The sequence below is a fragment of the Haliotis cracherodii genome, unplaced genomic scaffold (genome assembly GCF_022045235.1).
Source record: "Haliotis cracherodii isolate W230 unplaced genomic scaffold, xgHalCrac1.p SCAF_16, whole genome shotgun sequence".
In the NCBI taxonomy this organism is placed as follows: domain Eukaryota; kingdom Metazoa; phylum Mollusca; class Gastropoda; order Lepetellida; family Haliotidae; genus Haliotis; species Haliotis cracherodii.
In genome coordinates this window covers 27,030,435-27,058,414 of record NW_027266271.1, presented here as the reverse complement: position 1 = coordinate 27,058,414, position 27,980 = coordinate 27,030,435, and the positions used below count along the sequence as shown (strand labels likewise).

Sequence of the window (27,980 nt, the reverse complement as noted above, 5' to 3'; positions counted from 1 at the left end):
ATGGCGGAGAGAAGAAAGGCCCCTGCACCTGACGAGAGGATACAAGAGACTGATCGCCAGTTCCTGGGTATGTAATCAACATTTTGGGAAAGAATGATGTTCTATTACATGTTACTTCATCGTATTCGTAACAGTGTTTTTCTGACGTGGATTAGGTTTTATCAACCACAGTAGACGTGTGGCTAATTCATTTCTTGCTCACATCATCATCATCATCATAAATAAGTCATTTCAAAGAAGGAACTGCAAGAACATCCACAAGATCGATGATGATGTGACTCGCTAAACCAAAAATAAGGCGATGAACCGATTGTGAGTCTGATTAACCGGTTACAACTGACAGTATACAATGTGCTCTCACCGTAAACTCAACTCCAGTTGGCCATGTTTTAGCCGAGAGCCACGGTCCTACAGTAAAGACATGACCCTACATCACGTCTTGACTGTAGGACCCCATCGCGGCTCTCGACTAGGCGTGTTTATACCCATAGTGGTACTTTGCTGTGCCAATCAACGAGAATACTGTCTAGTGGAGTGTTAACATGTGAATTTTCAAACTGGTACAGGCAAAAACAGCACCTCAGCAAAACATCATCGATTTCTCTGGCGAAAACGGCTACTAATTGTCGGGCGAAAAATGCACACTTACTTTTTAATAACGATAAGAAAGATTTAAGTAGTAGTATATATAAGCTTCATTCACAGTTATTTTTTATTTACCATTGTCTTGTATTTGTCCACAAATATTGTCATCTCCAATGTCTCATGGCATTTCACAACACCTGTGAGAGCACTGTGTAAGTTACTGTGTCAGGGAGAAGTCACCATCTTTAAATCCCTGCCACAGGGATAGTCCCTGAGTCGGCCCTCCTGTATGAACCTGGTCTGGTGTTGAAGGAGACTGGGATGAGTCTAGATACCAAGGGTCTACCCACCCTCCTTGTTGTTGATTCATCTGTGCCAACCTGTAATGAAAGAAAACAGAAGTAAGAAAGTATAATAAATACATTAACATTATATGACAGTTTATTTTTATTATTTGTATTTGTTTATTTGTATTAATATTACCTTAAACAGAGTTGTTGGTCCTGACAGCAACATTGTACGCAGACCAGGATCGTGGAGAGAAGGTTGAGCGTGCGTTCCATTGGGTTTGGAAGTAGTTAGTTGCCAAAATTTTCCTTGGGCAGGGACACAGTCTATTATGAAACCATTCTTGTAATGTCAGCTGCCGGCAGAAAAGGGAGCATCATGATTTTTCTCATGAACTTGTGTATTTAATTTATTTCTGTATCAAGGTCTACAAAATAATGTGCAGTTTTTGCCAGGCAATAGTAGCTGTTTTCACTTTAGGCGAGGTGACGTTTTTGTCCAGTCTGTGCTGTTTTCAATCAGTGCCATTTTGCAGAGGTGCCGTTTTAGCTCTAACCCTTTTCAAACACATGATATTTGCATTTGGGTGACCGATTATCAGCTGATTATCTACACTTAATCATGTAGACAATTCATTATCCTTTTCAATTATAAACCCACAGTAAGATATCTGCATCGGTATCCACAGAAGCAGAAGTCTAGAATTATTACTGATATTTTCTACTACCTTTTGCAGAGAGGACCAATATTGGACACATGGTAAAGGATGTCCTTGCAAAGATCATATCTAACAGACCCGATGACCCAATAGACTTCCTCGCTGATTAGTAAGTGGTAGTACTTTGAGGTTATGATTGGGTACACATGATCGAGGGCCGACTGTTTAACGTCTCAGTTTCATCAGATGTCATGGAGTTAAATATTACTTTACAATAAAACATGTTTTTCTCAGTGTAGTACAATCGTGGTAATATCCATTTTTAATGGCATACCAATATAGAACACAGAAAAAAACACAACATACAAGTAACAAGGTAAGAAATAATTAATAGGCCATGAAGTTGTTTTTAATCCAACAATATGGACCTAATGGTTATTGATGTAATCGAATGGCTATGTAGTTTTGCTTTTGACAACACCTCTCACTATTCTCTTAGGACGTAGCAGTTTACTAGTGCATTCATAAATTCCTCTAAGTACATGAAACTGAACAATACTACTTTCTGAGAGTGAACTCATTGCGGTTTTCATTCACTTTCATTGCCCTGACTGTCTGTGGTGTCTTTGGTATGTTAAGGTAACCATGTGACGAAACAGTATTGGTTTGTTGACGTCTGTGGCCATGCAGGAACTTTTGAAAATGTTTTTCTTTTTCCAGTTGGCTTATTTCTGTCCAGCAGGCATAAGACAATTTAAAGCCTGCCATCCTGGGTGTTAGTTGCTTTGGCTGTGAAGGCATTCACAGGCATTGTTAGTCCATTGTTATGGATCTGCTTCAGATTTTTCTTTTGAAGGTAGGAAAATGTACGTTTTTAAAGTTATAATGTCTTTTGAAAGGTAAGAATAGAAATCAGGAGCACTTGTTGAAACATGGTCGAAAACACTTGCCATATGTCACCTCTCATCTCAGAGAGGATATTAAAGACACCAAGCCATCACGATCAGCTGTTCTAGCAGGATGAATGGGTAGGATGCTGCTGACTCAACATCCGCAGTGATAGACTTGATGCAGTGACATTGTTGAAAATGCCACAACCAGGTGTCAGTGTCGATGTTACTGTTTATCCTCTGGGTCTGTACCTTCAATATTTCACCGGAAAGTGGAATAGTGTCTTGTCTTGATTGTTTGACTGTGATTGTCCTGTCATAACAAATTGATGTCTCATGATAAGATCAATTGTTTTCATCTCTTAGACAATGTAAGAGAATTACTGGTAGGTTCAGTCTTCCATATAAAACTTTATTCCAAAACTAACATCTAAATATAAACTTAGTAACTTATCGGTATGTAGATATTGTATCGTGTTATATATTATTATTGTTCTGCACATAGATGTTTAATTAAAAACTACTATCTGGATCAACAAAAAAGAATGTGAAGAGATATATTTTTTCTTATCGACGGCTGTAGTTTACTCTGCACAAAATACAGCAACACTCCTTCTTGATCATGTTGCTCGCAGACAATTCGCCAAACTCCTTATCTGTCCCTCGCATTTTGGGTGGTGCCATGTCTTGCACTGCTCACAAAAATGCCCTCGTGACAATCACAGTTGCATGCCTGACAAAGGTTGCTGATTGTCCTGGTAGATTTCTCTTCCACAATGAAATAAGCCCATTGTCAGGTTTTCAGTTTGTACGAAATTCAATGGTTTTGCAAATTATTACTCTTTGAAAGCAGTTTCAGGTTGTGATTCCTTAGTCATTGTGAGATAAAAGTATTCATGTTTTACATGTTTTCTCACAGAGTTGAGATGTGAGAGTCGACATTCTTAGTGTTGTTACAACAACTCCAAGAGAAACACAGAGATGACTTGAATATCTTACAAGCTGAGCTGCTCACTTGGAGGTGACCACCCAGCAGCGACATGACTGTTGTGTTAAACTGCTGACCACATCAAGCTGTTATGGAGTTCATTAAAAATATTAAGATATCAGTGTTTCAATTTAAGTGTTTTAAACATAATCCTGTCATGCACATAAATGGCATTTTATTGTAATAAATACAAGAATACAATTACAGATGAAACTTTATTATTTATCATCATTCTCCCAGATGTTATTTAGTGGGACAGCATACTATGGTACATGGTATCTCAGTGAGCTAGCACTATAAATCAGGCATCAGTCCTTGGACGCGACGTGAACCCAATTTCACCTCACCCACCTCCTCCTATCATATGACCCGTGAAGATTCGGGATAGAATAGGTCTTCGGCAACCCATGCTTGCCGTGAAAGGTGACTAACGGGATCGGGTGGTCAGGCTCGCTGACTTGGTTGATGCATGTCATCGATCCCAGTTGTGTGGATCGATGCTCATGATGTAAATCATTGGACTGTCTGGTCCAGACTCGAATATTTACAGACCACCATCATATAGCTGGAATATTGCTGAGTGCGGCGTAAAACAACAAACCAACCAACCAACTTCCTATCATATTGAATGTTGAGTTTTATTTATATCTTATTGCGTTCTTGGAACTGATTTGCATTTTGTGATGGAAATATTATGAGCATTCGATATATATGGCTCTCTCAAGATTAAATTTAAAATTTGATCTTTTTGTAAACTTTTAAAATAACCTTAAACCTTCAACAAATATATTGTACAAAAACATTGGTCAACTTAACATTCTGAAATGGATTGTCATATTAAAGCATAAACTGGTATGTGCAGGCCCTAATACAGTATTGGGAGGGCTCCATACACCTGATTCAGTAATGAGAGGGCTCCATACACCTGATACAGTAATGAGAGGGCTCCATACACCTGATACAGTATTGGGAAGGCTCCATACTCCTGATACAGTATTGGGAGGGCTCCATACACCTGATACAGTAATGAGAGGGCTCCATACACCTGATACAGTATTGGGAGGGCTCCATACACCTGATACAGTATTGGGAGGGCTCCATACACCTGATACAGTATTGGGAGGGCTCCATACACCTGATACAGTATTGGAGGGCTCCATACACCTGATACAGTATTTGGAGGGCTCCATACACCTGATACAGTATTGAGAGGGTTCCATGCACCTGATACAGTATTGAGAGAGCTCCATACACCTCTTACAGTATTGGGAAGGCTCCATACACCTGATACAGTATTGAGAGGGCTCCATACACCTGATACAGTATTGAGAAGGCTCCATGCACCTGATACAGTATTTTGAGGGCTCCATACACCTTATACAGTATTGGGAGGACTCGATACACCTGATACAGTATTGAGAGGGCTCCATACACCTGATACAGTATTGGGAGAGCTCCATACACCTGATACAGTATTGGGAGGGCTCCATACACCTGATACAGTATTGGGAGGGCTCCATACACCTGATACAGTATTGGCAGGGCTTTATACACTGGTATGTGCATGTCCTGATACAGTATTAGGAGAGCTCCCTACACCTGATACAGTATTTGGAGGGCTCCATACACTGATTCCACAGGCTGATAATTCTCACCATGGATGTCAGTTGAGTGCCCTGTTTTAGTACATCCCTTTTAAAACAATTATAACAGTAAAGTAGATGACAAATTATTGGACATGTACACCATTTTTGTTCAACCTTATTGGTTCGGTGGTACCTAAATTTCGGAACTGGCTCTGAGTTTTTAACAGTCATTAGCCACTTGCCTCAATTGGAAAGAGTTAGCACAAAGCCCTGCATTACAGTTGATCTGTGCCTTGCATGACGACCTCCCGTGTTTCAGCTTCGAGGCCCAGGAGGAGCAGAACAGTGCTGTGGAGAGAGCGCGGCATGTGCTGCTGATGACCCACCACAGCCGCCCAGTGTTCGAGAGCAACGTCAGGGTTGCCTATGATATTTTGGGGAAATTAAAAATTGCCAGTGAGTAAAATAGCGTCTATCAGTACCAAGAATGAGTGTTTCATTCAGAACTGGGTGCCTTGTACAAAGCAATCTTAGCGCTAAGGTGATCATAGCTCACATACCTTAACAAAGGCTTTTGACAGTCGTAGTGCTAAGGTTGTTTTGTACAATGGCTCCCTGGTTATGATGAACATGGATATGACATACTAATGTTTATAGCAACTATTTTTAAGTGGTGGTAGGGTAGCCTAGTGGTTAAAGTGTTAGCTTGTCACACCTGAAACTCAGGTTCTATGGCTTCATAGGTTCAATGTGTGAAGCCCATTTCTAGTGGCCCCCATTGAGCAGTGGGTTGCTTATAATTATAAGAGAGTCCGTGGTCTAGTGGTAGAGCGTCCGCCCAGAGAGCGGAAGGTCCGGGGTTCGATCCCCGACCGCGTCATACCAAAAGACGTTAAAAGATGGTACTTGTTGTTACCTTGTCTGGCGCTCAGCATGAAGGGGCTAAAACAAGGACTGGTCGGCTCAGAGTCAGTATACTGTGTCTGAGTGGGGTATTCATGTTCAACTGCGGCATGGTATCTCAGTGAGCTAGCACTATAAATCGGGATCAGTCCGGACTAGCACAAGCAGCCACACAAACACACACACGTACATGCACGTCGCTATATATAAGTGCAATAATCTTGGATGCGACGTTAAACCCCATTTCACCTCACCTCACCTGTAATTATAAGATTATTTTCCAAATTTACCAAGATCAAAGATGCTGGGGTACATAGTTGTCAACTGTCATAACTGCTTAATCAACATTTTTTAACCAAATGACCACATTTGATGTGGACCTTCATGAGAAGCACTAAATCTGGCGCTCCTTTATATAATGTTTATTGGGAACTTCACATGTGTCATTGTTTCAGCCCATGTGTGGTGAACTTGACATGACAATAAACTCCCATATGTCCGGATAAATATATGTTACTTTATTAATGCAAGCATTGACATTGACATTTATCACATTATTTTCATGATTTACATTGTACAATATTGTGAAGGTTCTGGGAAAGGGGCATAACTCTAATTTGACACATTAGATACACATGATATATTTTGTATCCCTATTGCATTCCCTTTCTTTACGTTGTTTGGATTTTGCAATCTACACTTTAAAACATTGTTAAGGCATGAATTTGAGACAACCAAAAGCTTGAAGGTATCAATATTCTTTTTCTTGGGACAAAATGTATTGGATTTAACACATGAATTTAAACATTATCATAATCATTACCCCCTAATCAAGGGTTCAATGAAGCATGGATACACTGAAATATTGCTGTATAGGCAGCGTAAGGCCCAGCTAAATCACTCACGCTTCACATGAATACCATCAGTATGAGAGGAGGTGAGTGAATGTTGTTTTATTCCAGTCCTATTACAGCAGGGGCTGTGAAAAATGTTGGGCCTCATATATTGTACATTGCTGTGCGGAACTGGGTCGTGGCAAACATGTAGGCTCCGATATTCGTGTGCACCTGTGTATTTGTTTGAGTAAGTGAGTTGGGTTTAACGCCGCTTTGAACAGTATTCCAGTTATATCACAGCATGTCAGCTTGATGTGGGAGGAAAGCCCGAAGTGATGTACGTCTTTGACGTTTACCCCTTAAGTGAAACCCACAAGCACGGGTATGGTTCTGACAAACCTAGAAACATAATTTTGGCGACCAGGATTCAAACCCAGGATCATAGATTTCTGTCAACTCAAGGGACATAATTAACTCTGCACAGTGAATTAAGGCGCCTTAGACGGCCCAAGTAATTGTTTGAGTATGACATACTATAAGTAAACGTCAAATAACTTGACGTTGATATATCTACATTTATGCTTGCAGACAGCAAAGGAGTGAAGAGACGAGGTGTACATGGAGCCAACTACACAGACCTCATACAAAGCCTGTGTCGGTCAGTATCAACATGCAGAGCACAGGTGGCACTGTTGTCTTTGGTGCCGCACTTTCTCCTCATTGTGATCATTGGTCCGTCTGCGCCATTCCCATGCCTGCAGCTTGACCATAGTGGTTATCATATATGACAGACCTGTGAAGCTCTGGGCTCTCCTTCCACATGCCTGCCCTCCTGCCTGTGGCTAGTAACTTTTCTGTTGAGCTGCATGAAATTTTTCTCCAACTGCCCGAGTGTCTGGCTTACATAGTCAGTTTTATTATATCATTGTAACTCCTCATAGATTCTCAATTAATTGTTTGCATTATTTCAACTGAATCAAGATGCGATTTGTCTCTTATTTTTAGAGGTTTTAAATGTTCAGTGTTTATGATGTCTGAATACAGGCAGGTAACTTTGAAGATGGGCAGGCAATATTTATGGGTCACCTGCCTGACTGTCTTGTTGGGTCTTAAAATTGTTTCAAACACTGCATACAACTGACACACTGCATGTAGGAAGTAATTACGGTACCGTTTGAAGCGGTGCCAAACAGCCCTTACTCCCCAGCGAGAATAGGTCTTCAGCAACCCATGCTTGCCGTAAAAGGTGACTGTGCTTGTCGTAAGAGGTGACTAACGGGATTGGGTGGTCAGACTCGCTGACTTGGTTGATGCATGTCATCGATCCCAATTGCGTGAATGGATGTTCATGGTATTAATTACTTGATTGTCTGGTCCAGAGTCGATTATTTACAGACCGCCGTCATATAGCTGGAATATTGCTGAGTGCGGCGTTAAACAACAAACAAACCAAACAAACAAAATACTCCCCAGCAGGAGCATGGGTGTCTTTTTGGTCTACAAGCGGGTTCATTTCCTGAATTTGTCAACCCAATACTGTCCTCGTGGCTTTCACCTTCTTCTACAAGCATCACTGAGGGATTCATTTCCTCTCTCATTAAGCTGACATGACATCATGTAACTAAAATACTGTCACAAGCATTGATATACCACCTCACTCAATATCAACAGGCCTTGACACAACATGGAGATCTTTTGTTACCTTGCTGATGTTGATGTCCTGGTTGGCAAACACACTACCCACAGCAGGGTTAGACATGACCACTAGTCTGTTAGTCCTAGACTAGTGAAAATACAGAGGGACTAGTTGCTTTCCAGAGCCATGATTTGTTAATCATGTGTTAACAGGCATTTAGAAATTGGATGTAGTCATGACAAGGCCCAGTCGTCTAAGGCACCGCAATTTGCGGTGCTGAGTTGTGTCCCTTAGGCATGCCAGAAACCTATGATTGTGGGTTCGAATCCCGGTTCGCCCCGATTATGTTTCTAGGTTTGTCAGCACCATACCCATGCTTGTTGGTTTCACCGAAGTGGTAAACGTCTGAGACCTGCATCACTTCGGGCTTTCCTCCCACAGCTGACACGCCATGATATGACTGGAATACTGTTAAAAGCGGCGTTAAACCCAACTGACTCACTCACTCCTTACATGGAGGCTCTACCATCAATAATGCATCATTTCCACTGTATTAAAATATGCATGTATGTAAGGTAGAGCTGATGGTAAAGGATTGAGAAGAGATGAAACTAATGTAGTGATTTCCACATGAACAATGCAGTTCTCTATGTTATTTGTAGGGACATGCCGCCCATGGTGACCAGCAAGCTGCGGAAACGGATCGAGTGTACCGACTTTGAAGCCGTTCCTTACGATGTGTTCAGATCAGGGATGTTCACCTGCTGTGTTCTACAAGGTGAGATGTTCACTGTGTAAAGTGTCGGGTTGGAATACATGACCTTTTCAGATGTATAGAGATATTCACAGTTGTCATAAACCGTTTTTTACATTTGATTCTTTGATTCTTGCATAAGTAATTAAATCAAGATGTTTATATTTTACTATCCTGCTTTGACAGTGTGGCATTTGCTTTTTATCTTTGATATCCCTAACACAGAGTAAAAACAGCTCCCCCAAACCACCCTGGAGGCCTGTCACCCAGTCGTCTAGGGCGCCGCTATTCGCTTTGCAGAGTTGTGTCCCTTGGGCACGCCAGAAACCTATGATTGTAGGTTTGAATCCTGGTTCGCCCCGATTATGTTTCTAGGTTTGTCAGCACCATACCCGTGCTAGTGGGTTTCACCGAAGTGGTAAACGTCTTAAACCTGCATCACTTCAGGCTTTCCTCCCACATTAAGCTGATGTCTATTACACTGTCAGAGCAAGCTAAGAATTTGACATATAGAATGTTCATATTCCTGTAATGAGATTAATTTCTATCTTTTTCCCACAGGGAACTGACAGACATTTGGAGAGCACCCAGAGTAATCAGAGCTTTAAGAGTCGAAATACAATACTTACCTCCCTTTAACTAACATTGATTTAGGTTTTTGGAGCATAATCAAAATAGGAATGGGTCAATTCAGTCAATTCCATTTCTTTTTGTAGTGATTCTAAATTTTATAAACAGTTGCATCAAAGAGGTGTGCGTGCTTCCCTACACCCTCTCTGGGTCCTTGTTATCTTATATGTTTCATGTATCATCTGGTTTCATACCCGTATTTAAACGAATGCTAATTTTTGGTGCTTTCATTCCATTTCAGACTACGCAAAGCTGTCTGAACTTTTGTTCCGGTCACTGGACGTCCAGAACTGTGGTAAGGCTGACAAGGTTCTGTGTGACGCTGTCCTGGACCAGCTTAGGACAGCTCTGGGCAGCTCCAGGAACGACGTCAAGAGGTAGGAGGGCACTTGATACTGACTGTGTAGAGCCACTCCATGGAGATTCCATCTTCTCGAGGCAAGGGAGTTAACTTTCACCCTTGCTGAACTAGACTGGAATTATGGAGTTATATTTTGGCTGGACTAACAAGTCTATGCATAGTCCCATCCAAATTGCAGTACGAAATCATCGTCCGGTTCTTAACCTGCTTGCTGATTTCTGTCGATTGCAGGATTTGCAAAGCATGTGTACAGTCAACTGGGTGTCAACAGATATTTTCCAAATCTTTTCACATTTTAATCAAGGTGCTCATATGAATTGATGCACTTCACGAAGTAAGACCTGTTTTATTACAATATAGATCTTGATTATCGGTCAGGACATCTTCCCTGGGGACCTCCATTTTGTTTGAAGCAAATGCAATTGATATCAGAGGTGGAATCTGATTGGTAAAAAGAAGAGACATAACTTGTAATAGCCACTGGTGGCGCTTTGATTGAACCCAGAAGTTCCTGCCTTGCCTCGAGAAAATGTGGAGATGCACACCTCTGTGGTCCTGTGGATAGAGCATCTGCTCCGAAACTGGTGTAAGATGGTACTTGTTGTTATCCTGCCCGCATGGTGCTCGGCTTTAGGGGATGAAACAAGGCCTAGTTGTCTCAAAGTCAAACTAATCAGAATGAGAAAGTCACAATTTGTGACCTGGCTGTTCATGTGTCATCGTATGCCGTAGCTTATCAATCACTGGCTTGTCTCATCCAGTCTCCATTTGGAACAGGCCACCATGTCATAGGGGTAACATTACTGAATGCATCTTAAAAAACTATTCACTCTCTTACTTCATATATATTAGTTCCCCTGTGAAGTCCCTAGGAACCTATAACAAAACTCTGTTGTCAATCCTGTCAGATATGAGATGATCATTTACTGTTTTGTGTATTTCAGGATCATGGAGTCTGGCTACAACCTCGGCCCAGATGGACTGTACTTTGCTCTTGATCGGGTGAGTCTAGTGTTGCTTGTGTCACTTTCTTCATGTTTATATATACATGTACTACTGGTCATAGGGGCCACCAGCAAATGATGTCAGTTGACTGATTATTGCATGCATTAAGAAAATTGTGAAAGATACAGGCTTTTTACACTAAGTTAGGTCTCTTTTCCGAAGTAAGTGTTTGGCACTGATTATTGTCCAGCATTAGACATTGGCACTAGTCCTGTAGTCGAACTGCCGAATAGTTGAGGTATCATAGGGACTAGTAGAAGTTTGCCCTTTTAAAGGGTTTTGCTATTTGTTATCATTATGAGGACAAGTGGACTGCTGTCATTGGCAAGACGGACATTTGATTTCTAGCAAAAGTTATGTCCCTTGAAATACACGCGAAATGAACACTCAACATCTAAGACATGGCCTTAAGAACAATCTATTTCCTTAAAAGTTGTTAAATAAATATATGTGTTTATAACCTACATTGTTCATGTGTTGTTAGTCAGAGAGCACTTCAAGTTAGAGATGTACATGAAAGTCTAATACCACTAATGGTAGGTAAATGAGTTGTGAAGTCCTTATCAATGTAGGTGTCCACACAAGTACTGGAGCTGTGTTACCTCTGAGCCGAGGCCATGGTTATTTTGTGAAATGGTCAGTGATTGGGGAGGAATGAAGTCTGACTTTGAGATGTGGAATAGTTTTCATATGAATATTTCAGAAATGAACTGTTAGGCCAGACCAATTTCTATGTCTTGCCCAATAGTTTTCTTGATGAGCATTCTGAGATGCAGTTGGAAAAATGAAAGAAACATTGCCTCGGTTTGCTAAAGGGTAATTTCTAGGGTTGTGTATTGACAAAACAATTGTATAGCATTGTATTGCAACATATTGCAATACAAGTATCTGTATTGCAATATGTATTGCGATATTTTGGGAGCTAAGTTGTTTGACAGTGATTGACACTGATTGTACATACAATACAGATCCCTTTTTTCTAAATACTACAGTAAATATTACTCAGCGTGGTCAGTTGCTGCCATTTTGTAGTCATAGATACAGGGGAGACAACAACATGAGAGAAACATTGCCTTAGTGTCTCCGCCGTTTTGTCAATCAATTTCAAAGGGAAACATCATATGTACTGAATTCCTGCGTAGATTTTAGGTTAAACGATACAAATAATAATGAGACTTGTAATATTTTTTTGTCCAATATACTGGAACAGAAAAAATATTGCAATATGTATGGTTTGAAGTGTGTTGCAGTATACAGTTATAAAGGTAATGCCGCGCATTATAATTGTAATTTCATAAAAAATGTCAACTAACTTGATTGAACACTAAATTTAACAAGTTTAACAAAATAAATTCCCTCTTCTTTGAAATTTAGCTGAGTCTCATAATCAGTCAGGGTGGCCTCTTTGGGATGTGGATTTTCAATTCCTACTGCAGGACCCGGTTTTTCGCGTGCGTGGGCAAAGTCAATGAAGCGCGTGTAAAAGGACTTTGAATATCCTGTGTATTGGTGTCACTTCACCGTTAGCGCTTGGTTGATTCCCGGCCTTCATTACCACCAGTAGGCTCGTTTAGCTGTCCGCGGCCTGTGCGGTTAGCGGGTGAATGTGAATACATGGAAAGACGTGTGTGTACTTGGATGTGTGTGATTTAAAATTGACGTGTTGCACTATCAGGATTGTTTGAAAATTATTACGTGAACTTCACGAGTTTAGTGGTTTATCTATTCATCATAGCACACAATGAATGGTCTACGATTTAATATGACATTCAGTTGATGTTGAGAGTTCACACAATGTGTGTGGGTATTTCCTATATCAATTACCCGTATTTTCTTGAGTATGGTGCGCACCCCCCTCTAGGGCATTCAGTATTTTGGGGGGAAAAATCGAATGCTAAGTGCAGAAAAAAATTACACCGTAGATCTACCCCTTCAGCGAATTCCGGTAAACGAACGGGTGATGAAAAACTTGGTCAGTACAAATTCGAAATTTGAGATAAAAAATCACCAGACATGTTTATTTACCGTTTAAATTGGATTTTGTGTTCTGCCAGGCGTTGTTTTACATCCAGGGATTAAGATTACCTTGTGTATTTTCTCGTAAACTAAGCCGGACACAGCAATCAGCTGTACACACGTATTCTTGGAATCTACCGGTGATTCGGTCAAGACACACCCAATGATATATAACTTTACAGTATTTTAATGCAAGGATCGGCAAAAATTGTATCTGAAACTATTTTTTATCAGGAATAATATATCCCAATATCTTGTTAATTTAGTTGCGGCTTTTACTAAACATATTTTAAATAATAATATCCCTTAGCGAAGCAGCTGATCGCTATTGCCGGGTAATTCTTTTTCACATGGAACCAGTCTGACCAGTCACCGTCAAGGCTCTCGCGCACGTGATCGCGAGAACTACGTGTTGACATAGAATCGTCAAACTGTAACAAATATGACTTTTAACGAGTCAAAGTATGGCATTTATGATATATGTATCCATTCTCTGTGAATTAATGTTCATTTCAAGGCGTCAATAGCGGTAATCTGACCGTGGTTGCTGTTAATAAAGGTGAGTTGCGCGATCTTCCGCTCGCTTCACACGCGATTTCGCCGAAATTAATTAAAACAATATTAAAAGGAATTTTGAATCAAATTAATGAAATAAGTTACATGCATAAGTCCAGATATACAAAAAAACAACACTTTTTATAGCCAGACAGTGTTATTACATGATTAATTTTCGTACTTCAGTATGGATTTGTTGACATGGTATTTCCGGTGTTACGTGCTCACGGCAATATCTTTCCATGGGGAAAAAAATTATAAAAACTCATTGTTTCGTGTACAGTGCGCACCCTCTTCTACACAGCTGTGTTTTTTTGACAAATATTTCTCACTATACTCAAGAAAATACGGTAGCAGCTGATTAGTTATTTCATCCACGTCATGGAACAGTTAAGGCATATCTTTTTGATCGTTTATTTGAGGATGTTAGAAATAAAAGTCAACGGAAGAAATCCGTACGCCTGTTGTCTTGTTTCTTTGCTTTATGAAATATTTAGTCCCACCAAATATACATGTTCATTCTGAAATCATGTTCAGATGTCATCAACAGCTCCATTTATTGGTGAGCACTTACAATAATAATTATGGGATACATCAGCATCACAAAGAGCACCACGTGTTTCAGGCGGGTGTTTGTAGCAAGTTCAATTGCGCGTGTTATGGCAACAGTATGTTGCATTAGCTATAATTTACACTATAGCAAATGCAAGAATAATAACATCAAACATAAATATAAATGGGGAAGAAAACATGATCTTTTTCAATGACTAGACAGATGGTTTACGTACTTGTCCGTTGTCGACAGGTCGGAATTCGCTTTATGCAAATATTTTTACCCGGGCATAAATTCCATTGGCCAACTTGGTTTTTCAAATTCTGAAAACACGTGGACAGTATGTTTTCTACACACAATGTTGCCTGTGATATTCACTGTGCGCGCGTGTTTACGTGTATGTTTCATCGTTTCTACCGTTATTTATTGGAATTAAAAAATGCACTGCGGTTAAACGATAATAATTGACTCCCGGACTTCATTACGGCGAGGTGACTTGTTTCTTTGTGGGGTTGTTTAACACCGCACAGCTGGGTGACTGCGGACTGTAAATAATCAAGTCTGAACCAGACAATCCAGTGAATTCACGAGCATACGATGACATGCATCAATCTATGCAGCGAGCTTGACCATCCGATCCCGTTAGTATTGGTTGCTGAAGACCAATTCTAACCATGCTAACCCGGATCTTCACGAAGATATTGATATTAATAATACTGTGTACTTATTTTGTTGTCATTTAAATGTTACGATAACGATGCTACACAGTTTTGGAAGGTCCAATGAATTAACATTACGTCGTCCAGAACGGAAAAATAGACACGTTTTGTAATTTTGAACCGTTGTATGTACACTTAAGGACATGGGTATTTTCTACAGCAGCTGCCAATAATATGTTGAAACATGACAATCACAAGTTAGTTGTAGTAGTGTAACAAACAACCGCGATGTGGTTCGCTATGTTAACAATGAGAAGAAGAATCGACAATTTGACAAACACTAAGCACACTATGTTGATATTTTTTTTCTTGTTGTGGGAATGTGACCGGGGCATATTTCACTGTGAAACGTCCTCCTAAGGTCGGATGTGTTCATCGTACAGTCAGGTCCTGTTAATCCGTCATTATTGGTTGCATATAATTATGTCGGATAAACGAAATTAGGTAGTATTAACGTTCGTGATCGAAAATCGGACAACTACACGTTCGATAACAATTCAAACACGTTGTACTAAAAAAGGAAATAATCATATTGTTATGTTACTATGTTAGCGGAATACTTTTTCAAAAACTACTGATACGGACTGTTTGTCTGACTTAAAATTCTTTATAAGGCATAGTTGGGAATGCAAGTCGCCAATTTGAAACTAGTGCCGCAAATGCTTAGAAAGCTGCTTTCTTAGTGGCTTATGTCGACTTCCTGTTAGTAATTTCATTGGTCGGTGAAACTTCGCGGAAGGTCGTTCTGACGTGACCTGTAATGTCCACAGCGGTTGCGAGAATTTGCATATGAGTTTAATGAGATAGAGGTAATCGAGGCATGTGATTAATCCTGTTTTGTTTATTTAAAGCCGTAATTGTTTATTGTTAAGCAAGTTTATCTCTGCAGACGTTGAAATATGCAGCTACTCGACTCGTCTCGCATCAAAACACTTGTCTGTGAACTCGCGGGCAGATAACCACGGAGTACGTTGATCACTGTGTCGGATTAACGAGGCTAATTAAAAAGTGATTTCAGCAGTTCGTTGCAAATATGGTGTGTCGATGTCGGGAGTGCGAGGCTGTCGAATTAACGGGTCTAAACAGCGATGAAGTATATTGTAGATGTATATTGCTGCACGGTCGATTGTCAAACAATTAAAATCATTCCCGGGTTCACGTTGCCATACAGCCAATTCAAGGAATTCGAGACGTGCACGTCTGTAAAAAGTTGATATAAGTGCCTTAATGCATATCCCAGAAACTAACCCTTACTTGTTGACAAAGAAACTCGTAAGGTTGTGTCATTGTAAAGTACAGCCTGACGCGTTATTGTTGTGACTGTTAATTTGACGCATTCATTACTGGATGAACGTTTAGGAGTAAATCAGACCTCTTATTGATATGTCCATGTATTTGTACATGTTTATGTACATAAAACATATTAAATTAACTGAAACATGAGGCACTCAAGATGGGTGACAGCAGCATAAAAATGTATTATATTAAAATAGCATAATATTTTTAGATAATAATTTGTTTTAAAATATTTTACCCCGTTATCAATTCCATATGATATTGGGCAATTCTTGGTATATTATTAATGTTAAATGTGTTCATATACAATCATATAGAAAATATTTCGATATTGACATCAATACGTTAATTTTCGCTTCGCTTCGATTCTCTTACACTTTCACAATTCTTCGCCAGTGACTGGACGGATGAACGATCGAGCGAATTCCGATTCAAGTAATCGTTGCATTCTCGCAAAACGCCGCGCCTGTGATGTCGATACATAGTACTTTGGCTAATTCGTGGTGTCATCAACTATCATACCACGGAAAGAAATCGTGATTCTCTCATATATGAAGTTTATATATATATATATATATATATATATATATATATATATATATATATATACCTTCTGAAATGAAGAATATTTTGGCATTAATTACGGGATATTGTGCCAAAGCGTGCACGGTCTAATTGGCTTTGTATATATATTAGTTGCTGATGGAATGTGCAGTTATCCCCCTGTTTGACAATGTAAACAAAACAAGAGGCGACATATTTTAACGTGGAGGGGTAAGTTCATTTATGGAGAAGTCACGTGCTGTATTGCGTCATCCCAGTTGACCGCAGGGTGATCACTGGCTCCCATAAATTTCATGCTGTTTCCCATTTGATTACGCGTATTTGGTGATAGCACAGGGATTACCTAATACAATAATATCCAAAAAACAATGAACACCTGTTATTTTTATTTGTTTAAAACACACGACGTAGGTTTTCCGTATCTGGACCTAATTATGATCCGACTTCCATCTTCATCAATTTAACAAATCAATCTTTGCTGTGACTAGTTTTGAACATCAGGCTGTCGCGTATGTAAGAGTTAAAACTAATCTGAAACTACATTAAAAGTGAGAAGAAGTGAGTGCTGAAATCATACTGGGTATATAAAAGTCCAGTTCCCAGTTTTTTCTGTACCAATTCATCATGGCATCATTGAAAAGCAGACGACAAGCATTGCGGAGAAGTCAGCGTTGATCAAGAGAGAAAGAGATTCACAGGCTAAAGACAGAATCGGAGGCCTTGGCATGAAGCAGGAAAAGACGGGGTACGACCAGACACTGGACAATGCACTGTTTGCGTGAGTTACGCTATCCCGACATGACGGGACACCCATCTGTGGCGAAGTTATGAAATTTCAAGCCCAAAAGATTATTTCCTTCATGTATATCTTACCATATTTGCATTCAAATGGGCCCAACAGTCAAAGTAGTTAACAATAACGGAACATCAAAACTTCTACAAAAGATCGATCTTACTCATTTATGCACATACGTCCTCAAGTGTGCATATACAGTACATGTATTTGACTCCTCTTTAGTTCAACTATCACCCGACCTACATTCCATAATTGGAATAACACGGGGGTCGTCCATGGGCCCCGAGACCCGCGTTATCGCGGGGGATGACTGTATAACTGCCAATCACAGTGGATAATTAAATATACAGAGTTTCCTGTGTATGGCAGATGTGTATGCCGATTGAGGAATTTGCATTATTTCTAGAAGTACTGTATGCATATGAAATATATATTAGAAAATCACCGTGGGCATGTGGACTGTAAATGTCAAATGCCCCACAGCATATTAACAATATCAAATAACAATCTTATGTTATCCCATACGCATGCAAGCATTATGAAATCGACGCTAAAAACAAGGAAATAAATCTGTTTCACCCAAGGTGATGTGTTTAAGAACATCGGTTTTGTATGAAATAAGACACCCCGCAACATGTAATAAGGGTTAATCATATTTTATTCATCTGAGATTTGATAACAGGCCAAACTGGCTCATGTAAATAACGCTCCCTCCAACACAACATATATTAAATACCTCATTCAGCAATATTCCAGCTATATGACGGCGGTCTGTAAATAATCGAGTGTGGACCAGACAGTCCTGTGATTGACATATTGAGCATCGATCAACGCAATTGGGATTGATGACATACATCAACCAAGTCCGGGTCGCTGACTTTGTTGATGCTTGTCATCGTTTGTTTGTTTGTTGTTTCACGCCGCACCCAGCAATATTCTAGCTATATGACGGCGGTCTGTAAAATAGTCGAGTCTGGACCAGACAACCCAGTGATTAATATCATGAGCATCGATCCACGCAATTGGGATCGATGACATGCATCAACCAAGTCAGCGAGCCTGGCCACCCGATCCCGTTGGTCGCCTTTTACAAGCATGGTCACCTTTTACAGCAAGCATGGGTTGCTGGCATGTCATAGTATCTCAATTGCTTGAATCCACATGCACATCAATTCCAACACATTTCTCCTGGGTTTTTTATCTTTTTTCGCCACGGCGTAAGTCATGGATGTAATCAAGGTAATCGCCGTTTCACTTCGACTTACCCGATTTCATAATGTTTTATGCAGTAACTAAACTGAGCAAAAACTCCGTGAAACTATGTTTACCACAAGTTCGGTGTCGCTGTCTCGGCGCCTTATAACATGTATTAAAAAAAAAGCCCGCAAGCGCTTAGCACCACTGGTAATGCAAATATGATTCGCCAGGCATATGTCTTTTACCCTTTTCAACTGGTGGTCCCTTAAAGAACCACCAGTTGAAATGGGTAAAAGACATATGCGCAACACGTTGGAATTTAATGCTTGCTAATCGTATATTTAAGCAACATTTATCCAATGAGGACAGTCGGGATTTTACTATCGATTTTATTTGTGTGGCGGCAGTTTCATATATAATATCACCCCAGATCCATATTGGTAATGCTTTACGCATGGAAATCAACCGCGATATCGTGGTTCTAAATATTTGAATCTGCTGTCACAATTATTTTGATTGCTATTAAAATTCCACATGCCCCCCAAATCCCAACACATTTTCCCTGCTTTTGATCTTTTTTCACCACCGCGTTACGCATGGAGGTTGACGAAAATAGTCGAAAACAACCGTGTGTTCATTTGTGTAAGCATTTTCATAATGCAGTGTCGATACGGAACATTGAGGTAAACATCGCCATCACACACACATATATGCTGTCACAATCAAAATCGCTAATATTATACCACATGTCCCCCAATTTCGAACATATTTCTCCTGCTTTTGATCTTTTTTCTTGTAATCTCCGTTTTTGACGACTGTTGTTTTCGATTTATATGTATGATAAAACAACACATACATATTCGTCAGGCGGTATCCTTGGAAACCATCATGGTTATCATGTTTAAAAATATTGAAATCTGCTGTCACAATTCCAACACATTTCTCCTGCTTTTTAAATGTTTTTCGCCACCGCGTTACACATGGAAGTTGGCGAAAATAGTTAAAAAACTGTTCCGTAAGCATTTGCGATTCTAATGTTATCAAATTCGTGGATTCAAGGAAATGCCATAAATCCCTGTATAACAACTTCTGATAAGTTTATTACATAAACAGAACCACCTGCCCGACATGCTCATTACCGAACATTTCAATACATACACGGCACAGATCACTTTTGCGTCGTGCCATGACCTCATTGTAGACATGATAGAGCTACTGGTCACCGACCAGTTATCGCCATTTGTTTTTTCATTTCTGTCATTCCGTGATTTCAATTCGTGAAATAAGATTCAGTTGATCTCTGTTAGAACTTTCGCGTGCCACGTGCCACGTGATCACGCATGCGCTTCAGTTATACAAGTGACATTACCAATTTGTCGTCTGCAATCTGACAAACCAATGTTCCCCAAATTCGATCTCTACATGCTTATCTTATGTACTATGGATTTCGATATATACCCATGCTATGTACAGCTCAAATAGGTTCCAGAATTGTATTTTGAGAAAGAAATGACTGACCGATAGAAAGCAATGCCAGAACGGAAGTGCGTCATTGTGGGTTTTCTTAATGTTTGAGTGAATTAGTCGCGTTAGCCCGCATGTCTTTGATAAAACTGTATTCGAGCTTGGCGATTATAGTGGGTTTTTAAAAAAAATATTTCCTCACTAGTGTTTTGTTTATCATTTTCGGATAAATATTTCTCTCTTCTAATGAAAACGAGCAAAATTAAAATGATATCCCGTGCGACAACGGGGAGTTGGCGATAATTTATAGCCAGTAGCAATACAGTCTAAATAATTATGCCAAATAATATGTAAAGCGCACAGAAAGGCTTGCATTTCTAATTTCAGAATAAGCGCGTTTGTTTACGAAATGTTGTGTCACATGATATGCAAATTAGGTGTAATGCCAGGTCACCACTGCGCCGGAATAAAGCTTTTTGCCGGATCATGGTTGGTCTGATTACAACAATGCTTATGGTTTTTACTGAATTGTTATATTCTGACCGTTCTTCAGATGGAAATCGCGCGGATGTTTAAAATATGGAACTTCGTGGACATATCGTGGTTGGTTACCACATGTGACAAAGATTTCTCATGTATATATTCTGGCATTAAACATCGTGTCCGTGCCGATAACTCGAGGTGACAAATGCTGACTGACATGACTAACATCACACGAACGTCTTTCGCATGCTCGAATTATTCCGTACCGTATCGCCACATAATAAAGTGGCGGAAGGGAACATTGAGGTGAGTATCGCCATCACACACACATATATATGCTGTCACAATTAAAATCGCTAATAAAATACCACATGCTCCCCTAATTTCCAACATATTTCTCCTGCTTTCGATCTTTTCTGAAAATGTATTTTCTTGGGGACTGTAATTTTCGATTCAATTGTGTGGCGGCAGATTTACATATAATAAAATCCCACATATATATTTGTCAGGCGATATCCACGGAAACCAACCGCGTTATCATGGTTATAATATATTGAAATTTGCTGTCTCAATTCCAACACATTTCTCCTTTTTTTTCGCCACCGCGTTACAGTGTTCCGTAAGCATTTGCGATTCTCATGTTATCAAAATTGTCATACAAAATTCATGAAATCAAGAAAATGCCATAAACAATATAAACATAAACAACTAAACAACTAAAAATTCTCTTGCAAAATTCGTGGGTTCGAGGAAATGCTGGCTTTGATTTTATTAACGAGGTGCCATAAATCACTGTAAAAACAACTTGGTGACACTGACAAGTTTATTACATAAACAGAACACCTGCCCGACATGGTCATTACGTAACATTTCCTGTGTGTTACAGCAAAGATCACGATTGTGTTTGTAGGAATTACCATAATTAATTCACATGGTGTAACTTGCGTTGACCATACGATGAGACCTGACATTAGGCACAAGTAGTCAGCTGATCCGGTCGAAGAACTCTCAAGTTGTCTGCACATCCGGTAAAAGAGCCCTCAAAATGTAACGAAATGTCATTTCTTGGGTACCTGAGACAGTCAAAGCTTTTGAGAATTTCCTCATTCTCTCTCCAATGTCTTTTTGTTTGAAGGCAACATTGTATTACGCTTAATAATGACGATGTACTTAGAGTTGTATATTTTATTGCCGCTTCTTCTTCTTGGCAGCTGATGGTAAATAAGCCGCACTCGGTTATCTCCCTTGAACGCGCGCGAATGGCTTGCCCACCAATTCCAACACATTTCTCCTGCTTTTGATATTTTTTCGCCACCGCGTTACGCATGGAAGTTGGCGAAAATCATCGCGTTACGGTGCGTTATAGTATTCCTTAAGCATTTGCGATTCTAATGATATAAGTTTTATTACAAAATTCATCAAATGAAGTTTGCAGTTGCCAATTGAAATGACCCTACTGTTTTGCATCATTTTTTTTAACATTTTCCCTTTCTAAGTCAAGATTACTGTTATTTTTTTTTCAAAAGTACATTAATACAAACATAATGAATGTATGTTACTATTTGTGTCTTTCTTCATGCAAGTTAATACTTTTTTTATAACAAAAAGGGGGAAAATATGTAAAATCAGGCAAAACTGAATTTCTACACAGAGTTATGGGAATTGAATTGCCGTGCCGGCAAGAGGCCACCCTAACTGATAATTATTATGTTCACACAAGAAAACAATTGGTTTCATGTTGGAGGTAATTTGACCTACTGTCGTGATTGTAACGTTCAGGGACATAGATGTACACTTGTCAAACATGCGATGATGCAGACAGAGAGTTGTCTGATTCTGGATACCTGTGTTTACTGTCCAGGAAGGTTCTGACGACATAGTGATTAGTGAGGTAATGTATCCACATATATGTTTGCCTACTAATCATGCTTATATATTCCTATATTTCTACATGTGATGAGGCACTTGTGGTTTACTTACTCTACTGTCTAAACAGTTGTATGACCTTTCACTATCTGACAGTGTCAGATGACCCTTGAACTGCTTCTTGAAATGGTGGCTGTTTTGATTTTCCAGTGTTTTCCCTTCAACTGAGGGTTGATAAGCTGAGGTCTTGGTGATATGTATTCAGAATTAACCAACATGTTAACAGACAAATTGCATATAAATTACTGTTTAGCTTTAATAACAATTTGGATAATTTAGATTGGATGAAAAGAAATATGATATTATTCAATTCCTATGACCATTTTTCACACCATACCTTGTCATTTTCACATACATGTATCTGAATTTTATGAATTTATTTTAATGTATCAGGACATGGTGAAAATGTTGAAACTTTAGACATTGTTTACAAATTTGGGAAGTTGTTCATATTTATTTGACCTATATGACATGTTATAAGTCTTCTTCTGAAATGAAAAATCAAACATCAGTTTCCCTTAAGCATCTTTGATAATTAATTATATTGTAGGGTTAGTTATCAGAACTATCCTGACAATTTTACAGATACATGCCACCACGTACACACACAAGTGCTAAGTCTGTTTATCCGCACAGGCTTCCTTGTGAGGCTAAAAAAATAATAGTCTTGGTTCTCAGGCACCCCCCGCAACATCATAGAGTCTGCCGCACGTTTCTTTTATTTTTTTAAGCCAACGGTGTAGACATGTTTGTTCATTTCAGCATTAATGTAACACAAGATAGCCAGTAGTCTGATGTGCAGTAATTCACTGTACAGAGTTTTGTCCCTTATATGTGCCAGGATTCACTAGTCATGGTTTAAATCTCCTTGTTGATGGTGCTTGGCCTCATTCACATGTTCACCAAAGTTGGAAAAGAGTCTAAATACTGACTTACTTTGGCCAGTTCTTCCACATATTGGATAATAAATGGGCAGAGAACATGTTTTACGCAGTGAGGAAAGAAATGAATGCGGTATCATCCTTGTGTAACAGGACACACATCAAAGTATGGCAGTCCAGTGGTGTTCCTTGGTAGTGAGTTGTCTTTGTGGGTTGTGGCCCTTGTTTTTCAGGATCCTCCAGGTGTGGGTTTGAATTCCAGATGGTCTTGATCTTAGTTATCAACATTCCAGAGCTTGTTGGTTTCACTGTGTCCCAGGGAACTTCCCTCCCACATCTAGCTGACAAGTCATATACACTTATAACAATTGCAATTAAACCAAATCATTCATTCATTTCAGGCTCTGAGCCGAGACCGGTCCGGTGGCTTCCAGACCAATGATCAGTTTGTGACGGAGGCGTGCGAGGCTTTTCTGACAAAGGTTAGAGAAGGGTTCATATCTTACTGTATTCCATCTCATCTGTGGTATACATATTAATTAGGGCTGGGACGGGTAACTCGGGTACTTCGGTACTTGGGGCAGGTGGGTACTGGGTAGGACCAGGGTACCCACCAGGACTACCCGGACCTGTGGTTAGTCATGTTATATTGTGTTTAATGACACAAATTATATGGAACTCTTGGATACACTACAAGTCATTGACGTTTGAATTTCTTTCTGACTATGCACCCATTCCTTCTGACTTTTATATGTTTGAGTAAAGATAAGACTTCAGTCAACTTCAGTGTATTCTTGACCAGATCGTTTTATATGTGTATCTAAATACATTTTGCCAGGGATACAGTCAAACTTTAGTGGAGTGGTTACCCGGTAGTAAATTTAGACCCGTCACAGCCGTAGTATTGATGGCACAGAAATATATGAGGGGATGGGTAACTGGTATAGGTTACACACAACCCAGTGTTTTCCTATAGACTCCTTTTGAAACGTTATATTTTTAACTGACTAAGCAGTCAACAGCTATAACATTTCAGGCCTTAAAACAGCAATAAAAACAAAAAAATTGAAGAGCTTAGCCAGCTTCTTTTCCGAGGACAGGAAGTTAAACTCACCACCCCAAGTTCTGCTCTAAATGTCACTTTCTTGAAAATATCTGAAGTCACATTTAGCAAAAGTCATGATGTTAAAAAAGCCAGCACTAACTATAAAAAAAAATGTGGTCACTTTTAATTACTGGATGGATGTTCATAAAAATCTTACACAAAATCATGCAATCAAAGCTGCCAGATGCTCGCTCACTCAGTCACTCACACCCTTCCACCCACCCACCCACTCAGACAAACCCACCCACCCACTCTCACTCACTCAAACACATCCACCCACCCACCCACTCACTCACTCACTCACTCAAGCACACCCACCCACCCACTCACTCACTCACTCACTCATACAAACCCATCCACCCACCCAATCTTACTCACTCAAACATACAGTGTCTCACAAAGCATAGAATTTGATGTTGTGAGCTGATTGTGATCTTGTATGTCTATGACTACATTATCAATACTTCAGTCTTCAATGTTGGTTTGTTTGTTGTTTAATGCCACACTCAACAAATTGATGGCAGTCTGGACCAGACAGTTCAGTGACATCATGAGATATTTACTTGTCATCAATGTTTTACCATTTGTCAATGGACAATCATGAGGCATCAATAATTCAATCAAGTGATACACCGCCGTCGCTGCTATCATAACCATAGCTTAAGTGCTTGGTTCTAAATGAAAATGAGAGCTATCTACCCAACAGTGGTACTACATCAAATTTCAAAACACACTAGGTTTATCTCCTTAATGTGAGACCCGTGAAGATTCCGGGGTGGAATAGGTCTTCAGCAACCCATGCTTGCCGTAAAAGGCGACTATGCTTGTCGTTAGAGGCAACTAACTGCATCGTATGGTCAAGCTCGCTGACTTGGTTGAAGCACGACATCGATCCCAATTTGGTGGATCGATGCTCATGATATCAATCACTGGATTGTCTGGTCCAGACTCGATTATTTACAGACCGCTGGAATATTGCTGAGTGCGGCATTTAACCACAAACCAACCAACCAACCTTAATGTGAAGGTTTACTTGTGTGAATAAATGTGTATATGTTTTAACACTTAGTTTCAGTATTCTCTGACAATTATTTAACCTGAAGCCTTTTTTGTTTCAGGTGAAAAAACTCACATGACGTCAATTTCAACTTTTCATCACGTCATTCACGTACCTCACAGTCGTCAGTCATCTCACCTCGTTGCATGAACATTGTTTGTTGTCTATAGCGAGCTCCAACTGCTTATTCTTGTTAATATGTGGGATTTATTAACTAAGTTTGTGGTTAAGTATTTCAGTGTGTCAGTGCTTTAATAATTACTAATTGGTACATGCTCTAAATCGTCAATATCCATGTATGTATGTATTATGGAGCTTCAACACAGAACATATTGGCTCTAAACTTTCCAGTCCATTGTGTCTGTAGACTGACGGACATATTTCACTTGACAAATTGTTATCATTTGCTTGATAACGGTGTTAGAATCTACACCGAAATGTCACCCAATTGTAAAAAAGAAGTTGCTCATCCATAACAATTTTGTCTTAGTTAAATTGTTAACATATTTTGTTCACAATGTCTTGTATATATCATGTACATATTAAATTATTTTTACACATTTAAAATGTATTTTTTGAAAAAGATCATTATATCATTGGAATAATCTAAGTTGTTGAATATCTTTTGAATAAAACATGTTAAATGTAACCTTATCTGCGCCTTATGACATGTGACCTGATTGACAAGCATGTAGTCTATACAGGTCGGTACCATCTATATGATTAATGTATCCATTGATGACAAAAGGACTTTGTGGCTTGAGAGAATTAGGGAGAGACTATTTTTATAAGGGGTATATCTATGTGATTCTATTTTCCTAAATAAATGTAATGTATGAGAAGCCTTATACTTAAGAGTACCATGTGTTTCAGACATAGTTTTGTTGACTGTATGTTGTGTGCATGGATACTGGTCACTGGGTACAATCACATCTGTATGTAGTCAGTTAACACTGTATTTCCCTATGTTCTCACATGTTTATAACAATGTCCAGGGACATGTGAGGCCATGAGATTGATGGCATTAATATTGGCTGTACAGAGTTGCATCCCCTAGCAATGCCAGGATCTGCTGGTTCATATCCAGATATACCCTGATAATATTGCTGTGCAAAGTTGTGCCCCTGAATCCCAGATTTGACCCAGTTATGAGTTGTCTTGCAACACCAGAGACCCATCCCTGTTGTCCCCGCCATGATATGGGTGGAATGTTGCTTCTTGAAAAGCAGCATAAACCCAAACTCACTCACTCACTCACAAATAGCCATGAACCTGCAGACAAATATGTGTGTGTTCTCTCTTTTTTAAACTTGATGAAATACACAACTACAAACCAAAGCAAACATTCATACTTAATGTGAATCACATCTGTTATGTACACAGATAATGAGATGCTTTGAACATTTTATTTAAAAAAAATTTCAATATAAAACAATAAGTTGCCTCCTGACTCTAATTACTACCTGTACTTATGGCTTTATGAGGGCTTTGCTTTCTATTGTTCTGGGAAATAATGACATATAGTGCATGTTCTGTATAGATCCCCTGTATAGAAACTACCCCACAATTGTCATGAGCTAATTGGTGAGGTGAGGTTAGGTATGGTGAAATGGCATTTAACATCGCATTCAAGATTATTGCACTTTATGGCGACATGCATGCACGTGTGTGCGTGCGTGTGAGCGCTTGTAGTAAATAGGACCATTGCCGATTTTATAGTGCTAGCCCACTGTGATATCATGCCGCAGTTTAACATGAATACCCCACTCCTAGCCAACCAGTTTTTGTTTTATCACCTTGATGCCTATATTGTATGATGCGGCCGGGGGTCAAACCACCAAACTTAAGCTCTCTGGACAGCCACTCAATCCACTACAGAGGTGGCCCAAAGAGTTAATTGAGGATTGGATGGTTACCATGTCTGATGGTGTGTTATCACGGCCTCATGGCTTGAACTGTTGGTCATGCATATTTCAGTGTTGCTTATATTTCATATTGGAGTTATAAACAGTTCCAGAGTAGAGACATACTCAAAGGGCTGTTATATCCCTTAAACACTTCAATTATGGTCGTGTATTTTAAGTAAACCATGAAAACCGTGGAAACTTGTTAGGAGGGACTGGTGCCTTGACACATACGTTATGAACAGTACATGAATTAAGACTTCATTTTCATCTGATTTGACTACCGTGCTGTACGTGTGTTTTGTGTTTGAGTTTGCTGAATACTGACACATTGACAAGAATGT

General features: G+C 39.5%; 1 protein-coding gene across 1 annotated transcript; it reads left to right on the top strand.

Annotated features, from left to right (window-relative positions):
* LOC139464041 (tubulin polyglutamylase complex subunit 1-like) lies at positions 1-26,333 on the top strand. Its single transcript, XM_071245557.1, has 9 exons — positions 1-67; positions 1,610-1,700; positions 5,315-5,451; positions 7,323-7,392; positions 9,033-9,148; positions 9,996-10,131; positions 11,060-11,117; positions 23,972-24,052; positions 25,794-26,333. The coding sequence occupies exons 1-9, from the start codon at positions 1-3 to the stop codon at positions 25,809-25,811; spliced, it is 774 nt and encodes a 257-aa protein (XP_071101658.1). The 3' UTR covers positions 25,812-26,333.
* The last annotated feature ends 1,647 nt before the right edge of the window (positions 26,334-27,980 follow it).